The following is an 18,995-nucleotide window of genomic DNA, read 5'->3' as shown; positions in this document are numbered from 1 at the left end:
AGAAGTTACTCACCCTGTGAAGTAACGATTGTTCTTCGTGTTCCACCAGACCGCACACGAGCGGCTTCCCTGAAGCGCTGTTCGCGCCTTTGATCAGCCGTGCACGGACCGGCAACCATCAGTTCCTCTCACCCGCTCAGCTGAAAGAGAAAAACAATTCCAGAGCGGGGAGGAAAGGCGGGTCATGGAGCACCAAGGGGGCACATCTCGAAGAACAATCATTACTTCACAGGGTGAGTAACTTCTTCTTCGAGTGGCCCCGTGGGTGCTCCACTCTTGGTGACTTTGGAGCAGTATCCAAATTGCCCGAGGGCTCCGGAATTAAAGTTTATGATCATGATTGAGTACTGCCGTAGCCATCGAGGAATCTAAAGCAAAATGCTCAACTATAGCATAATGTTTCATAAAGGTAACATTAGAGGACCATGTTGCTGCCCTGCAAATGTCACAAAATGGAACTCCTCTTAGAAAGGCCATAGTAGTAGATAACGCTCTGGTGGAATGGGCCTTAGGAGGGCACAGCAGAGGTTTTCCACGTAGAGAATGACACATAGATATGCATGAAACTATCAGTCTCGAGATGCACCCTTTTGAACAGTCCGCTAATGATATTATTAAACGGTCCATTTTCCTAAAGTCCCTCGTTCTGTCAATGTAGAACGCCAAGGCTCTCCTTACATCCAGTGCATGTAGTGTCGCTTCTTGTACTGAGGCATAGGGTTTAGGAAAGAAGCATGGTAGGACCACTGGTTCATTGATGTGAAAATCAGAAGAAACTTTTGGAATGAAGTCTGGGTGAGATCTCAGCATCACTGAGTCTTTAGAAAAAAACGTATAAGGAGGTGAAACCATGAAGGCTGCTATCTCACTTACTCTACGAGCTGAGGTAAGGGCTAGGAGAAACAAAAGTTTGACGGTAAGTATGTGTAATGGAATCGTGGTTAAAGGCTCAAAAGGAGGGCGAGTCAAAGTTTCCAATACTAGATCCAGATTCCACGGAGGCGGAGGGGGTCTCCGGGGTGGATCAAGGTTTGTGAGCCCCTTCAGGAATCTCTTTGTGGTAGGATGCGTGAATAGAGAGGAGGAATCGTCTATATGATGGAAAGCATTAATTGCTGCCAAATGAACCCGTAGAGAAGCTATTGCCAGACCATTGTCATGGAGCTGTAAAATGTACTCTAATATATGAGGTAAGGTTGCAGAGTGAAGATCTAGATTATTGTTTGCACACCATGCCTGGAATCTGGACCATTTAGCTGTATATGTCGCTCGTGTAGATTCCTTCCTACTGTGCATTAACACCTGTTTGACCCATTGGGAACAGAGTTGTTCAGAATCGCTAAACCGGCGAGCATCCATGCCGTGAGGTGCAGAATCTCGGGTCTTGGATGGCTCAGGGGTCCATTGTCCTGGGTCAAGAGATTCGAGAGAAGAGATAAGGGTATGGTGCCCTTATCGACATCTGGTGGAGCATTGAGTACCAGGGTTGGCGAGTCCACGCCGGGGCTATAAGAATCACTCGAGCCCCTTCTATGTTGATTTTCTTGAGAGCCACTGGGGGAAAGGCATACAACAGCGTCCTTCTCCAATGGAGAAGAAAGGCATCTCCTAGTGAATGACATCCTATGCCACCTCTGGAACAATAGGCAGGACACTTTGTATTGCTTTCCGTCGCAAACAAGTGTATTGTCGGAAACCCCCACCGAGCAAATAAAGGACTCAAAACATCCATACGGATTTCCCACTTGTGTTCATGGGGAAAACACCTGCTGAGTGAGTCTTCTATTGAATTGTTGATGCCTGGTAGGTAGGATGCTGTTAAAATAGTGCTATTGTGGATACACCAGTTCCATAATCAGACGCTCTCCACACAGAGAGAATGGGATCTGGCTCCTCCCTGCCTGTTGATATAAAACGTGGTTGCAATGTTGTCCGTCAAGATTCTGGTAGTTTTATTCCATACCTGGGACTGAAAATGCTTGCAAGCATGCTGCACCGCCCGCAACTCGAGCACATTGATATACAACAGCATTTCTTGTGTCGACCAGCATCCTTGGATTGTCAGATTGTTCATGTGCGCCCCCCAACCCGTAAGGGAAGCATCTGTTATTTGCCTTGTAGGTTATGGGCGATGAAAGGGGATGCCCGTGAGAAGATTGCTCAGTTTGGTCCACCACTGAAGGGACTATCGTACATGCTGTGGTACCACTAGTGGTCTGTAGACACTGTGCTTTGCTGGGATGTAAACCGTGGCTAACCAGTGCTAAAGGCAACAAAAATGTAACCTTGCGTTCTGCACTAGGGAATTGTTGGAGCATGCATCAGAGTATGCACAAGGTCTTGGATCGCCACAAAACATTACGTTGGTAGGTAAGCATGTGCCATGGTTGAGTCGAGTCGTGCACCTATAAAAATCAGATCTTGAGACGGAACCAGTGATGATTTTTTTACATTTATGAGAAGGCCCAGCGATGCAAACTGTCTGCACCATTGGACATGCCTCCATATATGTTGTGCCCCTGACGAGACAATCGTCTAAATAGGGGAATATATTCACTCCCGTCCCATATAAGTGGGCTGCCACTACTGCTAAGGTTTTGGTGAAAACCCTGGGGGCACAGTAAAACCCGGTATTGAAAATGTTCGTCTCCCAGTTGGAATCGAAGAAAACGTCTGTGTGCCACGTGAATAGCAACATGGAAGTAAGCGTCCTGCAAGTCGGGGACAGCTTTGTTCTTTTTGAGATGGCCGGTCCCCAAGAAGCCGCCATCCATTTATGATCGGAGGTTTTTGCCATGGCTGCGGGAGGCATCGGGTCAGGCTGCAGTGCTTTGCCGAACGTCATCATTCAGATCTTCATCTCCCGCTCCCTCCGGGCCCTTGATGTAAGCTTGCGACAGTGGGTGCACTTCTGGGGGATGTATGCTTCCCCCAGGCACCTAATGCAAGCATTATGGCCGTCAGCTGCCAGCATGGCTTTCCAGCAAACTGAACATTTTTTAAAACCGGGGGACCCTGGCATTGCCAGGGCCAGTAAAAGTGGCTGAATGCCTGCTTGATCCCCGCTTTCGCTGCTTTGTCAATTTCAGTTCTTTAGCACTTAGCTGTAGCGCTTTCGAAAAGAACAGTGATTCTGAAGATAAACGTTTTTTTTAACAGAAGAACAGGAACACGACTAACAGTAAAACAGAAAACAGTAAAACAGAAAATTTAAATCTCAGCTTCATTTGCAATTTGGGATAGACTCTGCATATTCACATTTTGAGAAAAGGGATGTAATTTAGACACAACCTAAGAAAGTGGTATAAGAGAGGTAACATCTAGACTGCAGGCTTTTTGCGGAAAAAGCTTTTGTTGGAAGAGATTTTCCGCAAAAACTTCTTGTGCAAGAGCATGTCCACACACAAAAGTGCATCAAAAAAGTGATGTGCTTATGCCAAAGAGAGCATCCAGACTCATTGGATGCTCTCTTGCATAAAAGGCCACCCAGAACCACTTCAGCCAGGGCTTTAGGTCACCAGTCACTTCCGAGTGCTGGTTCCGGAACCTTGCAGAGACACATGCTTAAAGGGACCTCCCTGGACAGCTGTTTTTCTGCTGCTACTGTGTGCTTGCTACCTCTTTGAAGGACTGCAAAGCTTCAGCAGTGCCTGCTATGAGGTTGCCCTCTTCTTTCTTGGATGTCACAGCTTTGTTCTTGAGTGCCATGGAGCTAGAGCTGCCCCATGGCAGACAATGGACCCACACAGCCATGGTGCAGTTTTTGCAGCATTTGCTGCCAGCTGCCTTTCTATTCCTGGAGGACCAGGACCCCGAGCTCCTTCTGGGGACCCTCTCGGTGGCTGCGGCTGCTCCACTCTGGCAACTGCACCTCACTAAACAGAGAAGGTTCTGGAGGCTGGAATCCAGTTCAGACTGGTGGCACCGGCTGGTCCTGGAATGGTGGGACGACCAGCAGTGGGTATAGAACTTTCGAATGCACAAGGCCACCTTCCTAGAGCTCTGTGCCTGGCTGGCACCTGCCCTCCAGAGACGTGACACCCACCTGAGCCCACCATCGCCCTGCAATAGCGGGTCGCAAACAGCTACTGGTCGGTGGGCAACCAGTTTGAGATGAGGAATTCCACCATCAGGTGCTCTCGGGCTGCAGTCCCTGCACTGGAGGGGAGGGGGCGGAGTGTTGGATAATTAACTGTCAGAAGGGCTGCATTGACATATAAAGATGTATGTCGGAGGGAGTATCTTTGGCCAGCCCTGGGGGGCTGGAAAGTCCTGGCACTTACTGAGCTGTGTCCATTGTCATGAGCTTGTATTTCTTAGTATCCTTCTAGAGTCTGCCAGGTACTATTACCATGCTTAATCAAAAATAAACCTGTCTGGGTGCCTTTGTACCTTATTGCATCTTATGGTCACAGGGCAGCAGTGATGAAAATATTTTTCCTGGTATGGGGATGGGGGATAGGTTGGGAGGAGGACACAGCTAAGAGGGGCCACATGACCTCCTCACATGATCTCCCCCCCCCCCATGTGACCTTGCCTCGCCCCAAGCCTGGGACCTCCATGCTCTTCCCTGTGCCACGTTACTTGGGGAAAGCTGGGGATGGTGCAACAGTTGGCAGAGCTGCAAGCAGTTTTGCTGCTTTCCCTGCTCTGTCCTGCTAGTAGGGAAAGGGGCAGAAGCCCCAGCCATGCCCCAAATCTTTCCAATGTGCTACCTCTCCTATAGTTCCATCTCTACTGCAGCAGTCTTGCTGGAGGTCAGGGCTGGGAGATCTGCTCTACAGAAGAGGCGAGGAGTCCTGTGGCACCTTATAGATTAACTGAAGTGTTGGAGCATGTGGTCTATAAGGTGCCACAGGACTCCTCGCCGCTTTTGCAGATTCAGACTAACAGGGCTACCCCTCTGATATTTGACTGCTCTACAGAGGACATCTTGCTTACTTACCAGATAATTGCAGGGGGAAAGGGAGATGTCATCTAACCTGCATTGTTCTGTGCTGGGTGGGGCAGTGAGGAAAGGATCAGAATGCTGGCAGCTTCTCCAGCTGCCATGCCGCTACCAGCTCCCGCCCAGCTCTGTTCTCTTGCTGGGCTACTGCTGTACAGAGGGAGCTGGAGGACAGGCAGCTCAATAGAGGAACTGAAGGTGGTACAGTGTTTGTAGGCGGTAAGGCATACCAGACCTTGCCGGACACCTTCTTGATGATACAGTGTAACTGGCTGTTTTGTGTTACTTTCACCTCTTTTGGTCAGTTCTCTCAATTTCTGCTGCACCAGCTGTTTGAAGAGCTGGGGAAGCAAACAGGGATAACACAAAAGGAGCACACACATTCAGAAAAACATCTTTCCACATCTAACCACACTGGTTAGGTGACCCCCCACTACTGATCTGGCAAATGAGCAAGGTGTCCTCTGTAGAAATCATGATCTAACATGACAGAAAATGATGAACAAAGGAACCTTCTTATCCCTTTCTGCAAAAATCCTGACTGTACTTTATTCTGATAACATTAGCCAGTTGTTTTGATATGATGTTACAAGTTGTCACCCTTAAGGCTCTGTAAGTGTGCTACCCTCAGCTCCCTGTTCATTGCTTGCAAACATTTGTTCAGATTTAGGCCATGTCTTCATTAGAAGCACTGTGGCAGAAAACCTCTAGCACTTTAATCCTGTCTTACAGCCCTTCCCAGCTTGGCATCATCTGCAAACTTTACAAAGGTTCTCTGTCCATTGTTTAAATCACAGCAAAGATACTGAACATAACTGGACACAAAAGTTATCCCTGTGGGACCCTACTTAGTATGTCCTTCAAGTCTGACTGTTTACTTCTGATCATTATTCTCTGGGAACAACTTCCCCATCAGTTATGTACCCACCTTATGGTAACTTCACCAAGGAGGGGTTGCAGCGGCTCTCCGCTGTGTTCCAGAGCCCTTTTATCCCGTTATCCAGTGAGGACCCACTGCCTCTGGCCGCCTTGGGCTAGGCGCACTTGGGCTGTCACCTGCCTGGCTCTCCAGCCTTGAACCTGCTCCTCCCGCAAGATTACATGCCAGTGGTGGCTTCCTGCATTGGAGGAGTAGGGGGGAGAGGAAGAAGGAGAGAAGGAAAAGGGAGAAGGAAACCCCAAGGCTCCATGCCGGATCTGGCTTGTGGGAAAGTGCACGCTACTGTGGGGAGAGAAGGAAGCTAGCGCTGGTATGCTAATCTTGGGAAGGCGGGGGGAGATTTGAGGCTGGAGCTCCAAGCATGAGATGGCCTCAGTGTGCTTGGCTTGAGGCAGGAGGAGATGGTGGTTCCCTGCTGGTTCCCAGAGCGTCAGGGCCCCGAAGTGCAGAAAGGAGTCACTGTCACCACCCTGTGGCTTGACCCCAGCCATCCTCCGGTAGCTGGAGGGGGCCCAAGAGACCACAGATGCAATCAGTGAGGAGGGTGGAGGGGCTGAAAGACCAGAGCTGAGAGCAGGGAGAAGGGTAGGAGGGCCAGGGGCAAGAGGCTGGGGAGGGAGAGGCCAGAGCTGGCTGTGGCTGGGGAGAGATGAGGGGGCCAAAGGCTGGGTGAGGGGAGCCCCTGGCTGGGAGGAATCGGAGGCTAAGAGGCTGGGACTGGCTGCATTCGGGTGGGGGCCGGGAGGTTGGGGCTGGCTGTGGGGGGTGGGAAGGCCAGGGCAAGGAGCTGGGGGGAGCCAAGAGGCCAGGGCTAGCTGCAGCCAGAAGAGATGGAGGGGCTAAGAGTCCAGAGGGAGCCCAGAGGTTGGGGCTGGCTGTGGCCGGGGAGATGCGGTAAGAGGCTGGGACTGGCATGGCCCCAGTGGCCAGGGAAGGGACCAAGAAGGGGTGGATGAGAGGACAGGGCTGGCATGGCCCTGGCCCTCCCCAGCAGCCAGGGGGAGAGCTGAGCCTCCCTACCCCAAGGACGGGGGGGTTGGCAATGTAGCAAGCAGAGAGCACCACAACCTAGTGTTAATAAAATAATCTTTTTAAAGGCTGCGATCTGATTCTTGTGTCTTGGAAGGTAACAGGAGGTCTGTCTATGCACACCCATGACTGAGAGGTCAGCTATCAGAGATTACAATTTGTTTTCTTTTTTTCAAGTTCTCTTGTGCTAAAACAGCTTGTGGCACCCCTCTAGAAGAAGTTCCCAAGTACTTTCTTCCTTGGTTCAATAAGAAAGGGTTGTTATTTTTTAACTTGGTGGTGGCAGCCTAAGGTCAGGAAATCTATGACCTTGGGGACTTTTTAAAACACGAGCTTCTAGAGGCAAGGCATTTTAAGGTCTCTTGTGGGTCCCCACCTTCTGTGCCAGAGTGGGGAAGAGCCTTGACAAACCCAAATTTCCAAACCAGTTGTTCTGAAAAATCAGCTACCTCATGTGCTAGGAGCCACTCCAGACCTCTTCTAATCCTTCCTGGGCTGAGAAACATGAGAAAGCATGTAAGATTCAACAGCAGGGGAAGTAGCGTGCAGACACGGCAGTGATTATCAATTACCAATCCTTTTATGTAGGTGTGGTATACAAAATTAGATATGGCAAGCTCAGGGAGAAGGGGAGTTTCCCACCAGAGGTGAGACTGGGTCATCAAAGATTGCAGCCACTCCCAGCAGCCACAAATACTCTCCCCCTTTATGGCACAGACTCGTAAGCAAAAGATTTTACTCTAGTCCCCATTAGACATTCATAAAAACAGACCAATTTTCAAAGAGTTAATCACAGAATCATAGAACTGGAAGGGCCCTCGAGAGTCCCCTGCACTCATGGTAAGACTAAATATCATCTAGACCATCCCTGATTGGTGATTGTTTAACTTAATCTTAAAAATCTCCAACCATGAAGATTCCATAACCTCCCTAGACATTATACTCCTGTGCTTATCCACCTTGACAGTTTAGACATTTTTCCTGACACCCTACTTAAACCTCCTTTGCTGCATTTTAAGCTCATTGCTTCTTGTCTTATCAGAGGATAAGAATAACTTTTCTACTTCCTCCCTACAATAACGATTTAGGTATTTGAAATCTTTTGTCATGTCCCCTCACAGACTTCACTTTTCCAGACTAAACAAACCCATTTTTTTCAAATCTTTCCTCATAAGTCATGTTTTCTGAATGTTTAATAATAGCTGTTGCTCTTCTCTAGACTTTTTCCAATTTGATCCAATCTTTGTTGCAATGTGGTGCCCAGAACGGAACAAAATACTCTAGCTAAAGCCTAATTGGCATGAAGTAAAATAGAAGAATTACTCCTTGCGACTTAAAACACTTCTATGAATATTTCCACAATGATATTAGCTTCTTTTGCCACAGTGTTACCTTGTCAACTCATAGTCATCTTGTGGACCACTATGACCCCAGACTCCTTTCCACAGAACTTGTAATGCTGCTATGTATTTTTGTAAATAATGATGCAGTTCTTGCCTTTGCCAAATAAAGCTTTGCACTGCCTCTTGTGGTCATGGCACTTCCCGTGGAAACAACAGTTATTGTTACCGCATGGAGTTCCATCTTGCTTAAAAACATCCTCTGGGCACCAATGTGAAGTCCCATTGCAGTACTCAGGAAGGTCACATATGCCAATACTTTCTCTGCATATTTTCCCTTGTCTATGAAACTGTTAAAATAAGAACACAAGGATCTAAAGATTATTTTTCTCTGGAGGCCTATTCCACAAACAGCCATTTACCTTCTTAAAATGTGTTTGATTTGGGAGTCCCCAAACAGCTAGCAGGAAACAAAAAAGCCAAGGGAAATTGCTTTGTCATTTATTTTAACAGATCGGGTAAAAGGAAGATGCAACATAAACAATCCTTGTGCTATTTATTAAGGACTGCACTCTAATTCCAGTGTTTAAAATATCTAAGATTGGTTTCCACTCCAAAATTATCATAAAACTCTTCATCCTTGAATCAATGTGAAAGAACAATGGAAAGCATAGTTTTTTTCCAGTCCACACTTTTTTTTTCTCCATGTTGAGTCTGCTGAGGCTAGAACTGGGGTCATTTCACCCACATTGTTTGTTTGCTGGATCGGTCAGTCACTGAGCAGAGTGTGACATGGCCCACCAATCAGTATCCTCTACAGAATAAGCACTTACTGGAAGTGGTATTACTGTAGATCCTAGAAGCCATAATCCAGGTCCCAGATTCCATTGTGCTCATCATAATACAAACACAGAAGAAGATAGTCCCTACCCAAAAGAGGCACAGCCCAAGTATAAGACTGGAGACAAATGATGGATAAAAATGGAGGCGGAACATACAAGGAAACAGTTTGGCAGTATTAGACGACTTGATAGGCAGTGGTCTCAGCCTAACTATTGTCAGTTTCTGATGGGTTAATGGAGGCTAGTATCCTGGGTGGATTGGTGTTGAGCATCAACAACTCAATAGTAAATGAGATACACCATGGTCGGTATTGGTCAAGAAGTGCTTTGGATGTGAAGAAAGCTAGCTGATATTTAATGTGATAGAGAAAGAGCCAGGAGAGGCAAGCAAAGACACAAATGAAATGATCAAAGACACGGACTAGGGAAATGATCTTTGCAGCAGCATTATGAAAGGGAATGAGTGAGGAAGTCTTGCATTTGTCAAGAACAGAAAGAAGGATAAAGCAGTAATTGAGTTGTGAGATAATGACAGCTGGGATGAGAGTTTTAGCTGTCTGATTGGACAATAAATTTATACAGAAAGCATCAGCCAAGTTAAAAAACTGCCTGGATGTGAGTTCCTAGAGAGTGGTCTAGATCAATGATAAGAACTAGGCTTGAGGTACAGACAGGATGATGTTGTTTACAGTGATCAAAAGGAGGCAGTGGGGAGAGCATGGAGGGGGTAGAGAGAAACAGTGGAAGAGTACTGTTTTAGAGATGCTATGCTTGAGCTTGTGGCTGAACATCCACGAGGAGACATAAGAGAGACAGGCTGATACTTCTGTTTGGAGAGAAGGCAGTTCTTTAGTAGCAAAATAGTTCTCTAAAAATGTGCTTTGTTTTATCTGTAGCCTGAATCTCTCCATGAATCTTTGAGTAAATGCAGCTGTGACACATATATTTCTGGTAGATGGGTCTTTTTCCCCAGTGCCCAATTAGTGTGCCCAGCACAAGACATATATCAGAAAACATCCTTTTGAACTTTTGTCTAATTTTCCTGAGCATCTGGGCTGGAAGAATTGGGTGATGTGACGAAGGTGGCTTGCTCTTAGAAGGATCGTCTGCACGATGGAAGTAAAGGGCTGTAGACAGAGGAAATTAGTATAGAGTTTCTCCCATATGTCCTGACCAGTTGAGGTACTGATCTGTAGGGTGGGCTGAATGGAAGCACTTTCTGCTACTGTACTGGTTCCTTCAGCAGCGGGTGCCATGCTTATTGTATCAATGATAGCACAAGAATCCTCTGCTATTAAAATAGGTTTTTCTGGATTCTAGAGGAGATGGCTTGATCCTTTATTACAGAAACTTTAGTTAGGGGCCTAGTTGCCACCCACGTCTCCTCCAGATGATCTGAGAAATCTCAGCTAGATCTCCAAAGGGTATAGAAGAGTAACTTCTTTCTGTCCAAGTAAGGATACCTTACATTGGGAGATGGAATAGGCTCACCTTTCATGTGAGCTATCTCGACAATGCCCAGATGACTCTGGACAAAAAGGTGCTCCATGCTGTGGCTGGAAGCCATGAATGATGATAGGCAGAAATTAGAAGTCCTTGTAGGAAAATAATATTAAAGAAAATATCAATTAGGGGATGTTTTGAAATAACAAGCTATGGCAACACAGTATTTGGAAGTCTATGGTCTATGGTCTCCAGCAAGCAAGGTCTATGGTCTCCAGCAAGCAAGGCTTCTTCGAGTGCACTATTTTTAGCTGTAAATACAGTGCTTTCACATTTTGAGTGAGGCTGGAGCTTGTGTTCCCAAGGCCACTCCAGCTGCCCTGAGGTTTTGGAGCCTGAACTTCAGCCAAAGCTGCAACATCAAAATCACTGTCTACACAGCACACTAGAACATGTCTTGCTAGCTTTGCTCCCAAAAGATGAGTAGATATTCCAATAGAACAAGGGCGGGGGTCTTTTTTGAGTTGGGGGCCATTGACTCTCAGAAAAATCAGTCGGGGGCCAGAGACTGCAGGGATGCGGTGGCAGACTGGAGTGCTAAAGTGGGCTCCCCAATGCTAGAGAGGCCCTAAGGCTCAGAGGCCAGATCCACACAAGCCAAAGGCTGCATCTGGCCTCTGGGCCTTAAGTTCCCCACCCCTGCAATAGAGCTTGGAGCAATGCCCTGTCAATGGAGGCAGAACATTCTGAAGAGGATGCTGATGGGCAGGTCCTTTCAGCTTTTTATCAGTCTGGCATTGACAATGTTAGCTGCCATCGTAAGTAAGTGCCCAAACTACCAGGCTATAGAAGCATTCTCAAGCTTTCCCTGGCCCAATGATCAGTCACTCATGAATAATAATAATGGATAATTATTCATAAACTTTTGATTTGATGTGGAAAAACATTTCATTTGAATATTATTGAAACATTTTGATTTTTTTGTTTCATCAATATCTTTGATTGAACTCTTCATGAATTAGCAAATGGTTTGGGGTTAACTAACATTTCATTTTTCAGCAAATAAATCATTTACTAAAAACAAATTGCCCAACTTTAATCCCAACCCATCTATATGGGATTAGCAGATCCAAGTGCTTGAGAAGGAAATTATGAAAATGAATAGCATTACTATAGGCTGCTAACTTTTTAAAAATTAATTAAACATTCAGTTTTCCATAAAATACAAAATCTGCTATACATTTTTCTTACCTGACAGTTTTTGCAGCAAAGTCCAGAAACACAAGCAGCACCTGGCTTTATTGTACAATCGGAAAGGCAGCAACCACTCCGCTGGCACACCTTCAAGAACAAAATGAAAAGCAATTCACCTTAAAATTCTGCTATGGGACTTTCCAGTACTAGCACTGCTCTTACCATTTATTGTATGATTTCAAACAGTACCAAAGCTCTGTAAATTTGAGACAAACTCCCATTTTAATCCTAGTTTTAATTACATAGAATGTGTTTAAAGTATTATTATTAATTATTTAATATTATTATTTAGCTATTTCTGCTGCACAAGGAATCCAAAGAGAATGCTACCATCAAGAGAGGAAGGATCCAGTGTTTAGGTCAGCTGCTTGGCACTAAGAACATAAGGATTAATTGTCTGCTCTGCTGTGAGCATAAGCAAATCATTTATTTTTTCCTGTTCCTTGGTTCCCTATTTGTAAAATGGAGGTAATACGGAAGCACTACCTCATAGGAGAATTGTGAGGATAAATACATTAAAAAGATTGAAAAGATTGTGATGTGCCAGACATAACAGGCACATAAGTACCATAAATACATGTAATATTCCTAATGATTTTAAGATATGTGCAAACAAAATGAAGAGGTGCCCCCACTCAGGGCTGGTCTTACCATGAGGAGATCTGAGGCGGCTGCCTCAGGTGCCAGACTGTAAGGGGGGGAAGGTGCCACTAGGACCCAGAGAATTGAGACCTTTCAAAGTTTTGGTCCAAGTGAGGGGACATGGGGGTGTCATTTGAGCTCCCTGCCTCAGGTGCCAAAATGTTGTGGGCTGGCCCTGGCCCCATTTGAAGTGTTGGTGTGTGCCTGTGCTGGAAAGTGGAGATTTTTCGTACCAGTGCTCAGTGGGGACACACATGTGCAGTGCTGGTGGTTCCTGATGAAGGATATGTTTACACTATCCTGGAAAAACTCCACTGCGTCCAGGGAAGGTGTTTGTTCTTCTGCCTTTTTTTGCAGAAGAGCAAACACACTTTATCGGGGAGAACTGCATACCTCATTCTACAAGGAATAAGGGCTCCTCCAAAAGAGGAGGCTTTTCTGCCATTTGGCCCCGTATAGATGTATAGACAGAGTTGGCAAAGGGTGTTTGTTTATTTATTTATGTATTTATTTATTTTGCGGGGGTGGATTCCTGGGTGAGTACGACCGAGGTGTGATGTGTGGTTGCTGGACAAAAATTGCTTCAGGTTAAGGGGTTGTTTGTATGTGAACCCTGGCCTGTCTCCCAAGGCTTGTGAGTGTGAGCTATCGTTTTTCAGGATAGGCTCTAGATTGTTAATGATGCACTGGAGAGATTAAGTTGGAGGCCGTAGGTGATGATTGGTGGTATTCTGTTATTTTTCTTGTTGCACCTATCTTGCAGAAGCAGATTCCTGGGTACTCATCTGGCTTTATCAATATGTTTCTTCACCTCCCGAGATGGATATTCAAAGTTTTAAGAATGTCTGATAAAAATCCTGTAGGTGTTTGTCTCTCTCTGTGGGATAGGAGCAAATCTGGTTGTATCTTAGGGCCTGGCTGTAAACAACTGCTTGTGTGATGTGTCCTGGATGGAAGCGAGAGTCATGTAGGTAAGAATAACAGTTGGTAGGTTTTTGGTAGAAGGTGGTACTGTACTGTAGTGTCAAGGAAGTAGATCTCCTGTCTGGACTGGTCAAGGCAAAGGTTGATAGTGGGATGGAAGTTGTTGAAATCCCTGTCCACACATCTATACAAGCGACATCATCACATAATCTAACCATATAAACTACAATCTCATACAACTGCACATCCTCTAATGGGATATATGCCATCAAGAACCAGCAATGCCCCTCTGTCCTGTATATTGACCAAACAGGACAGTCTCTACGACAAAGGATTAATGGACACAAACCAGACATCAGAAATGGTAACCATCAGAAACCTGTAGGGGAATATTTTAACCTAACTGGGCACTCATTAATGGATTTAAAAGTAGATCCTCTGCAAAAGAATTTCAAAAACCACCTAGAGCGAAACTGCAGAACTGGCCTTTATATGCAAATTTGACACTCTCACGGCCTTAAAGACATGAATTGGATGCGCCATTATATTTAACAGCCAACTGACATCAAAAGCTAAGTATGGGACTTCCAGCCCACTCAATTAGCCACAATAGCATTGGCACTGCAATTAAGAAGTACTTTCCCCCAACTCTCTTCTTTTTCTTTCATATATTAGGAGATTCCCGCCCCCTTTTTTCATATATATATTATATTATAATCTTTAAGGTGTTACAGGACTACTGTGAATTAGCAAATATAACCTACGGGTTATACACGTTTTTACAAATGCCGTTCCAGTTCTGCCTGCCCCCCCCCCCCCGCCAAGCAGGGTATACATGTCCGCATATAATACAAGCTGATTTTTACTCAAATTAAAAGAAAACAAGACCAAGATGATAAAATCAGCATCTTCGATTTAATAACAATTTAATTTAATAAGTGTTGTTGTGTGTACTAAAATTCATTCAAAGTTAAAACGTTACTTACTGTGAAGCTACTAAAAATAAATAAATTGTAACAGTTTTAAACTAAATACAGTAAAACTCCATTGGTCCGGCATCCAATGCTCCGGCACTCCTGATGGTTCGGCACCATCAGGAACCCAGAAGTGCTCTTGCAGTCCTAAAGGTGCTGGATTATCAGAAGTTTACTGTAGTACATGCAGCATGCTGAATCAGTTTATTCTGCATCACTTGAGTCAGAACTAGCATCTTCCTCCTCAGTGTCTGAGTTTTCAAAACCGTCAAAACTTTCATCATACTCACTGTCTTGAAAAACGTCCATAACCTCGGCTAGGCGTGCTTCAGTGACAGTTAAAGTCTGTGGTGCCGTGTCAGAATCACGGTCGTAGTCGCATACAGAGCTAGATGAGTAGACTTCCAGAAGAATTTCACATTTACGGAAGCCATTGTGAATAGTAGCCAGTTTTATTCTTTCCTAAGATGCCAATACCCATTTGCAAACTTCCACGTAAGTTGCACGGTGCTGTCAACCTGCCAGAGTGAAGGTGTGCTCCCCGTTTTGTCATCCAATTATCCCATTCCTCCGGATGAAGCACTTGAATGGATGGTTGACAGCCACATCAAGCGGTTGCAACTTGAAGGTCAGTCCACCTGGAATTACGGTGATATGTGCTCCCATGGCATTGATATATTTTTTAACCAAAGTTTCTTTATGGGTGGCTAAGGCATCTAAAAGTAGCAGAGATTTTGGATTAAAAAAAAACGCCTTTTCGTGCACAAAAGCAGCTGTCTGTCCATGTCTTCGTCACCTCTGTGTTCATCCAGCCCTTTCTGTTACAGACCACAGAAATGTCGGCTGGTAGTTTTTCTCGAGGCATCGTCACCCTCTTAAAAATTACCATTGGTTTTAATTTCTCATCACCTGCCGTGCATGCCAAAACAACGGTAAAACAGGTGTGTTCATGACCTGTGGTTGCTACACTGACTGTCTTCACTCCAGCTGCTGCAACAGACCGAGTTGCGGGTATATCGAAGAACACGGGCACCTCGTTCATGTTAATGACTTTATTTGGTTTCAAGCCCAGCTGGTTAATTTCTTTATGGACAAAATATTTAAAATCATCCATCTTCTTCTCCCACTCATCAGGAAGCTGTTGCCCAACAGATGTCCGTGCTCGAACTGAAAGGTTATTTCATTTCATAAGTTTGTAAACCCAGTTATCTGAGCCCCCTTTAAAATCAATTTTTATTTCTACAGCAATAAGTCGAGCCTTGAGCTTTGTTATATAGCACTGTTGATACCGCACGTTGGCTATCTCTGTGCAAGAACCCACTTCACCAGGTTTTCTTCTAGTTTTGGCCACTTGTCTTTCTTTCCTCGGCATGCTCTTTTCTGAGGATTTAATTTCTCAATCTCCGTTTTTTCTTTTCTCCACTCCCGAACAGACTTTGATGGAAAATTTTCTCCCCGCTGCTCTATTGCCATTTTCTTTTGCATATGTCAGAACAGATAATTTAAAATAGGATGTATATAATTTGCGCTTAGGCATCTTTACAAATATTTTGTTATAAACTGAAGAGGATTTAAAATGGTGTGGTTCATAGGGCTTATATACCGGCAATAGGGTAGTACTTACTGCTTAGTGGCCTCAGCTGCGGTTTATTACCAGTTCATTACCCATGGTTCATTACCTGCGGGTTATGTACATCCGTGGGTAACCTAAGATTTTTTTTAATTTTTACATATGAAAGAAAAACTGTCGATAATACGAGTGCATGTTACATATGGACGCGGGTTATATTCACTAATTTACAATAGTTTTTTTTAAATTACAAATGAACATGGCTACCCCTCTGAGACTATTAATAGTGTCATGTGCAATTTTTATTAGCATACACTTTTTGTACCAAAAAAGTTAAATTGGTTTGGTCCCAAGACTGATTCCTGAAGAACTCCACCAGTTCATCTTTCATTATGATCTGTTACTGTATCCCCTTGAACCAGATGCTTGTCCAGCCTTCAGTTGTAATATTAATCTACATCTTTTCCAGTTAGTAATTTTCCATGTATAATGCTATCAAATTAGATCTACTTCACTTCCTTTTTATACATAAAAAAGTCATCTTTGCGAAGAAAGATAAGGTCACTGTGGCAGAATCTACCTTTTGTAAAACCATGTTATATTTTTATCCCAATTATTATTTACCTATATGCACTTAAATCTCAATTTGTTTCAAGGTCGTACATACAACTGAGGTCATACTAACAGCCCTACACTTTCCTGGATCATTTTTCTCCCTTTATTAAAAATAGGTACTATATTAGTAATTCTCCAGTAATAGGAATGACCCTTGAGTTTATGACTTACACAAAAAGGAAGGTGTACAAGTTGGGCCTCCCTGATCTGGCACCCTCAGGAGGGACCTTACTCAACTCGGATGAAGGATTTTGTGGGAACAGGGGAGATTTTCCTGTCCCCCACTGCCACTGGCCGCTCCCAGTCTTGGTTTTGCTACAGGCAGGAGGCCTGCTCCCTCCTCTGTTGTCCCACATCAGTCCTCAGCAGGCAGCCTCACTGCCATGTGCTGGGCCCCAGATTTGTTGACTGGGCCTGCTGAGCTGCGTCAGGCCCCAGCCTCATTGAGCAGGCCTGCTGCCCTGCGCCTGGTTTCCCAACCCTGCAGGCATCCTGGCCACCAGCCCTCTCAGGACTCTCAGTTGTGCAACCTCCATAGCAGATCACAGATGTGATCACAGAGGGCCAGTTAACAGAAGTTCAGCCTGTGTTTTTTTTATTTTAACATCCTCATAAAATTCATTGTGTACTTTTACTTTGTACACAACATTTGATGTGCATAAGTTATTCATATGTAACAAAAAACAGTTAAATTCCTGTTTTAAGTGCAAAATTGAACTCATTCTTAATTATGGATCCATGAACAGCACTTGCACCATAAAACTACATCTCACAAAGTAGCTTTGAAGCTGGATAAAACAAACTTACTAATACCTCTGTAAAATCTGTATAAAACTAAATACTTTAATTACTAACCTCATCCATACCACAGTCACATTCCTCCTCCTCTTCTGTTACACCGTTACCACACATTTGTGTTCCAAATATTTTCTTTTCTGGTATGTTAAGAAGGCAAGTTTTTCCTGGTTTTCTTATCATGTTAAAATAAGTTGCTCTGCTGCAGTTACTGAATTCTGTGCATATAAAGTTCCTGGACAGGAAGAAAAATACCTACTATCAGAGAGAACTTTTATCTGTTGGAATTGTGACAGACCCTCCCCATGCTTTATGAAATTGACTTATGGATACAAATATGCATAGCTCGAAGATGCTTTGGATAAAATACCTCATGTAATCTACCAATTTTAATATCTGTCTACTGGATCTGTATATCTTATTTTGGTGTATGTTTCACTCTTGAATGTAAAGTTAGAAATATACAGTTTATGGTTTTAAATATGGAAATGAAAGCCACCAACGATCAGCTGTAAACAGCCTCTTCTATCCTATAAGTGTGTGTCTAGACTATAGGATTTTTTCGGAAAAAGCAGCCTTTTTTCAAAAAACTTCACCTGCATCTAGACTGTTGCCACATTCTTTCGGAATTAAATCAAAAGAACGAGGCAGTTTTTTCGACCACGGAAAACATTTTACAAGGAATAACACCTTTTTTCAAAAGTGCTTTTTTGAAAAAAGATGCTATTGAATGCAAACAGGGCTTTTTTGAAAGAGAGCATCCAGTCTGCCTGGGTTCTCTCTTTTGAAAAAGCAGCTCGCTTTTTCAAAATAAGTGGTTGCAGTCTAGATGCTCTCTTTTGAAAGAGGCTTTTTCTAAAGATTCTTTTGAAAAAGCCTCTTTCGAAAGAGGCTTGTAGTCTAGACTTACCCTAAGTGTGGTTGGTCTTAGGAAGACATCTGACTACCCCAACAGGCAGGGTCTCTTCTTCTTTGCCCTTAGCTCCTATAGGAGCATAGGCCATCAACAATTTCTTTCCAAGCCTCTCTGTCTTGTGCCACCTTTTCTAATTCTCTCCAGCTTTTGCCCATTTCCCTCACACTCACATCCAGGTCTCTTCTCCAACTATTCTTTGGCCTTCCTCTTCCCCTTTTTCCCTGTGGGTTCCAGGATAGGGATTGTCTGGTAATGCTAGTTGGTGGCTTCCTCAGTGTATGGCCAATCCATCGCCATCTTCTTCTCAAAATCTCTTGCTCTACTGAGTATTGCCCTGCTCTCTCATATAAGCTAAGTTTCTAATTTTGTCAGACCACTTAAGGCCAATGATTTTACACAAGCATTTATTAATAAAAGTTTGCAATCTTTTGATGTTTGTCCTTGTTGTTTGCCATGATTCTGAGCCATATAGAAATACTGATCTTACATTTCTGCTGAAGATCCTTATTTTGGTCTGTAGCTTGATCTCTCTTGAATTTCACACATTCCTCAAAATAATAAAAGAACCTCTTGCCTTCTGTATTCTAGCCTTAATATTTTCATCAGTACCTCCCACTTTATTCATAATACTACCTAAATAGGTGAAGGTATCAACTTCCTCCAGTGTCATTCCCCTCAGGACAATTGGGCTGCTGTTATTTGCTGCATTCACTTTCATGATCTTGGTCTTCCCCTCGTGGATCTTCTGTCCCACCTGCTGTGA

At 44.3% G+C, this 18,995-nt stretch overlaps 1 protein-coding gene across 1 annotated transcript in view; it reads right to left on the bottom strand.

Moving 5' to 3' along the window:
* LOC112546503 (disintegrin and metalloproteinase domain-containing protein 20-like) overlaps nt 1–18,995 on the bottom strand; it is a 149,956-nt gene that overhangs the window by 23,659 nt on the left and 107,302 nt on the right. Inside the window, exons 12-14 of the mRNA XM_025186935.3 lie at nt 17,377–17,551; nt 11,794–11,883; nt 8,415–8,607 (exon numbers count right to left, since the gene is read on the bottom strand). Coding sequence (XP_025042720.3) covers nt 8,415–8,607; nt 11,794–11,883; nt 17,377–17,551 — 458 coding nt within the window. The remainder of the gene's footprint in view (nt 1–8,414; nt 8,608–11,793; nt 11,884–17,376; nt 17,552–18,995) is intronic.

This window comes from Pelodiscus sinensis, chromosome 1 (genome assembly GCF_052426305.1).
Source record: "Pelodiscus sinensis isolate ZL-2025 chromosome 1, ASM5242630v1, whole genome shotgun sequence".
In the NCBI taxonomy this organism is placed as follows: Eukaryota; Metazoa; Chordata; order Testudines; family Trionychidae; genus Pelodiscus; species Pelodiscus sinensis.
The sequence above is the reverse complement of the archived record's forward strand: the minus strand, read 5'-3'. Positions and strand labels throughout refer to the sequence as shown.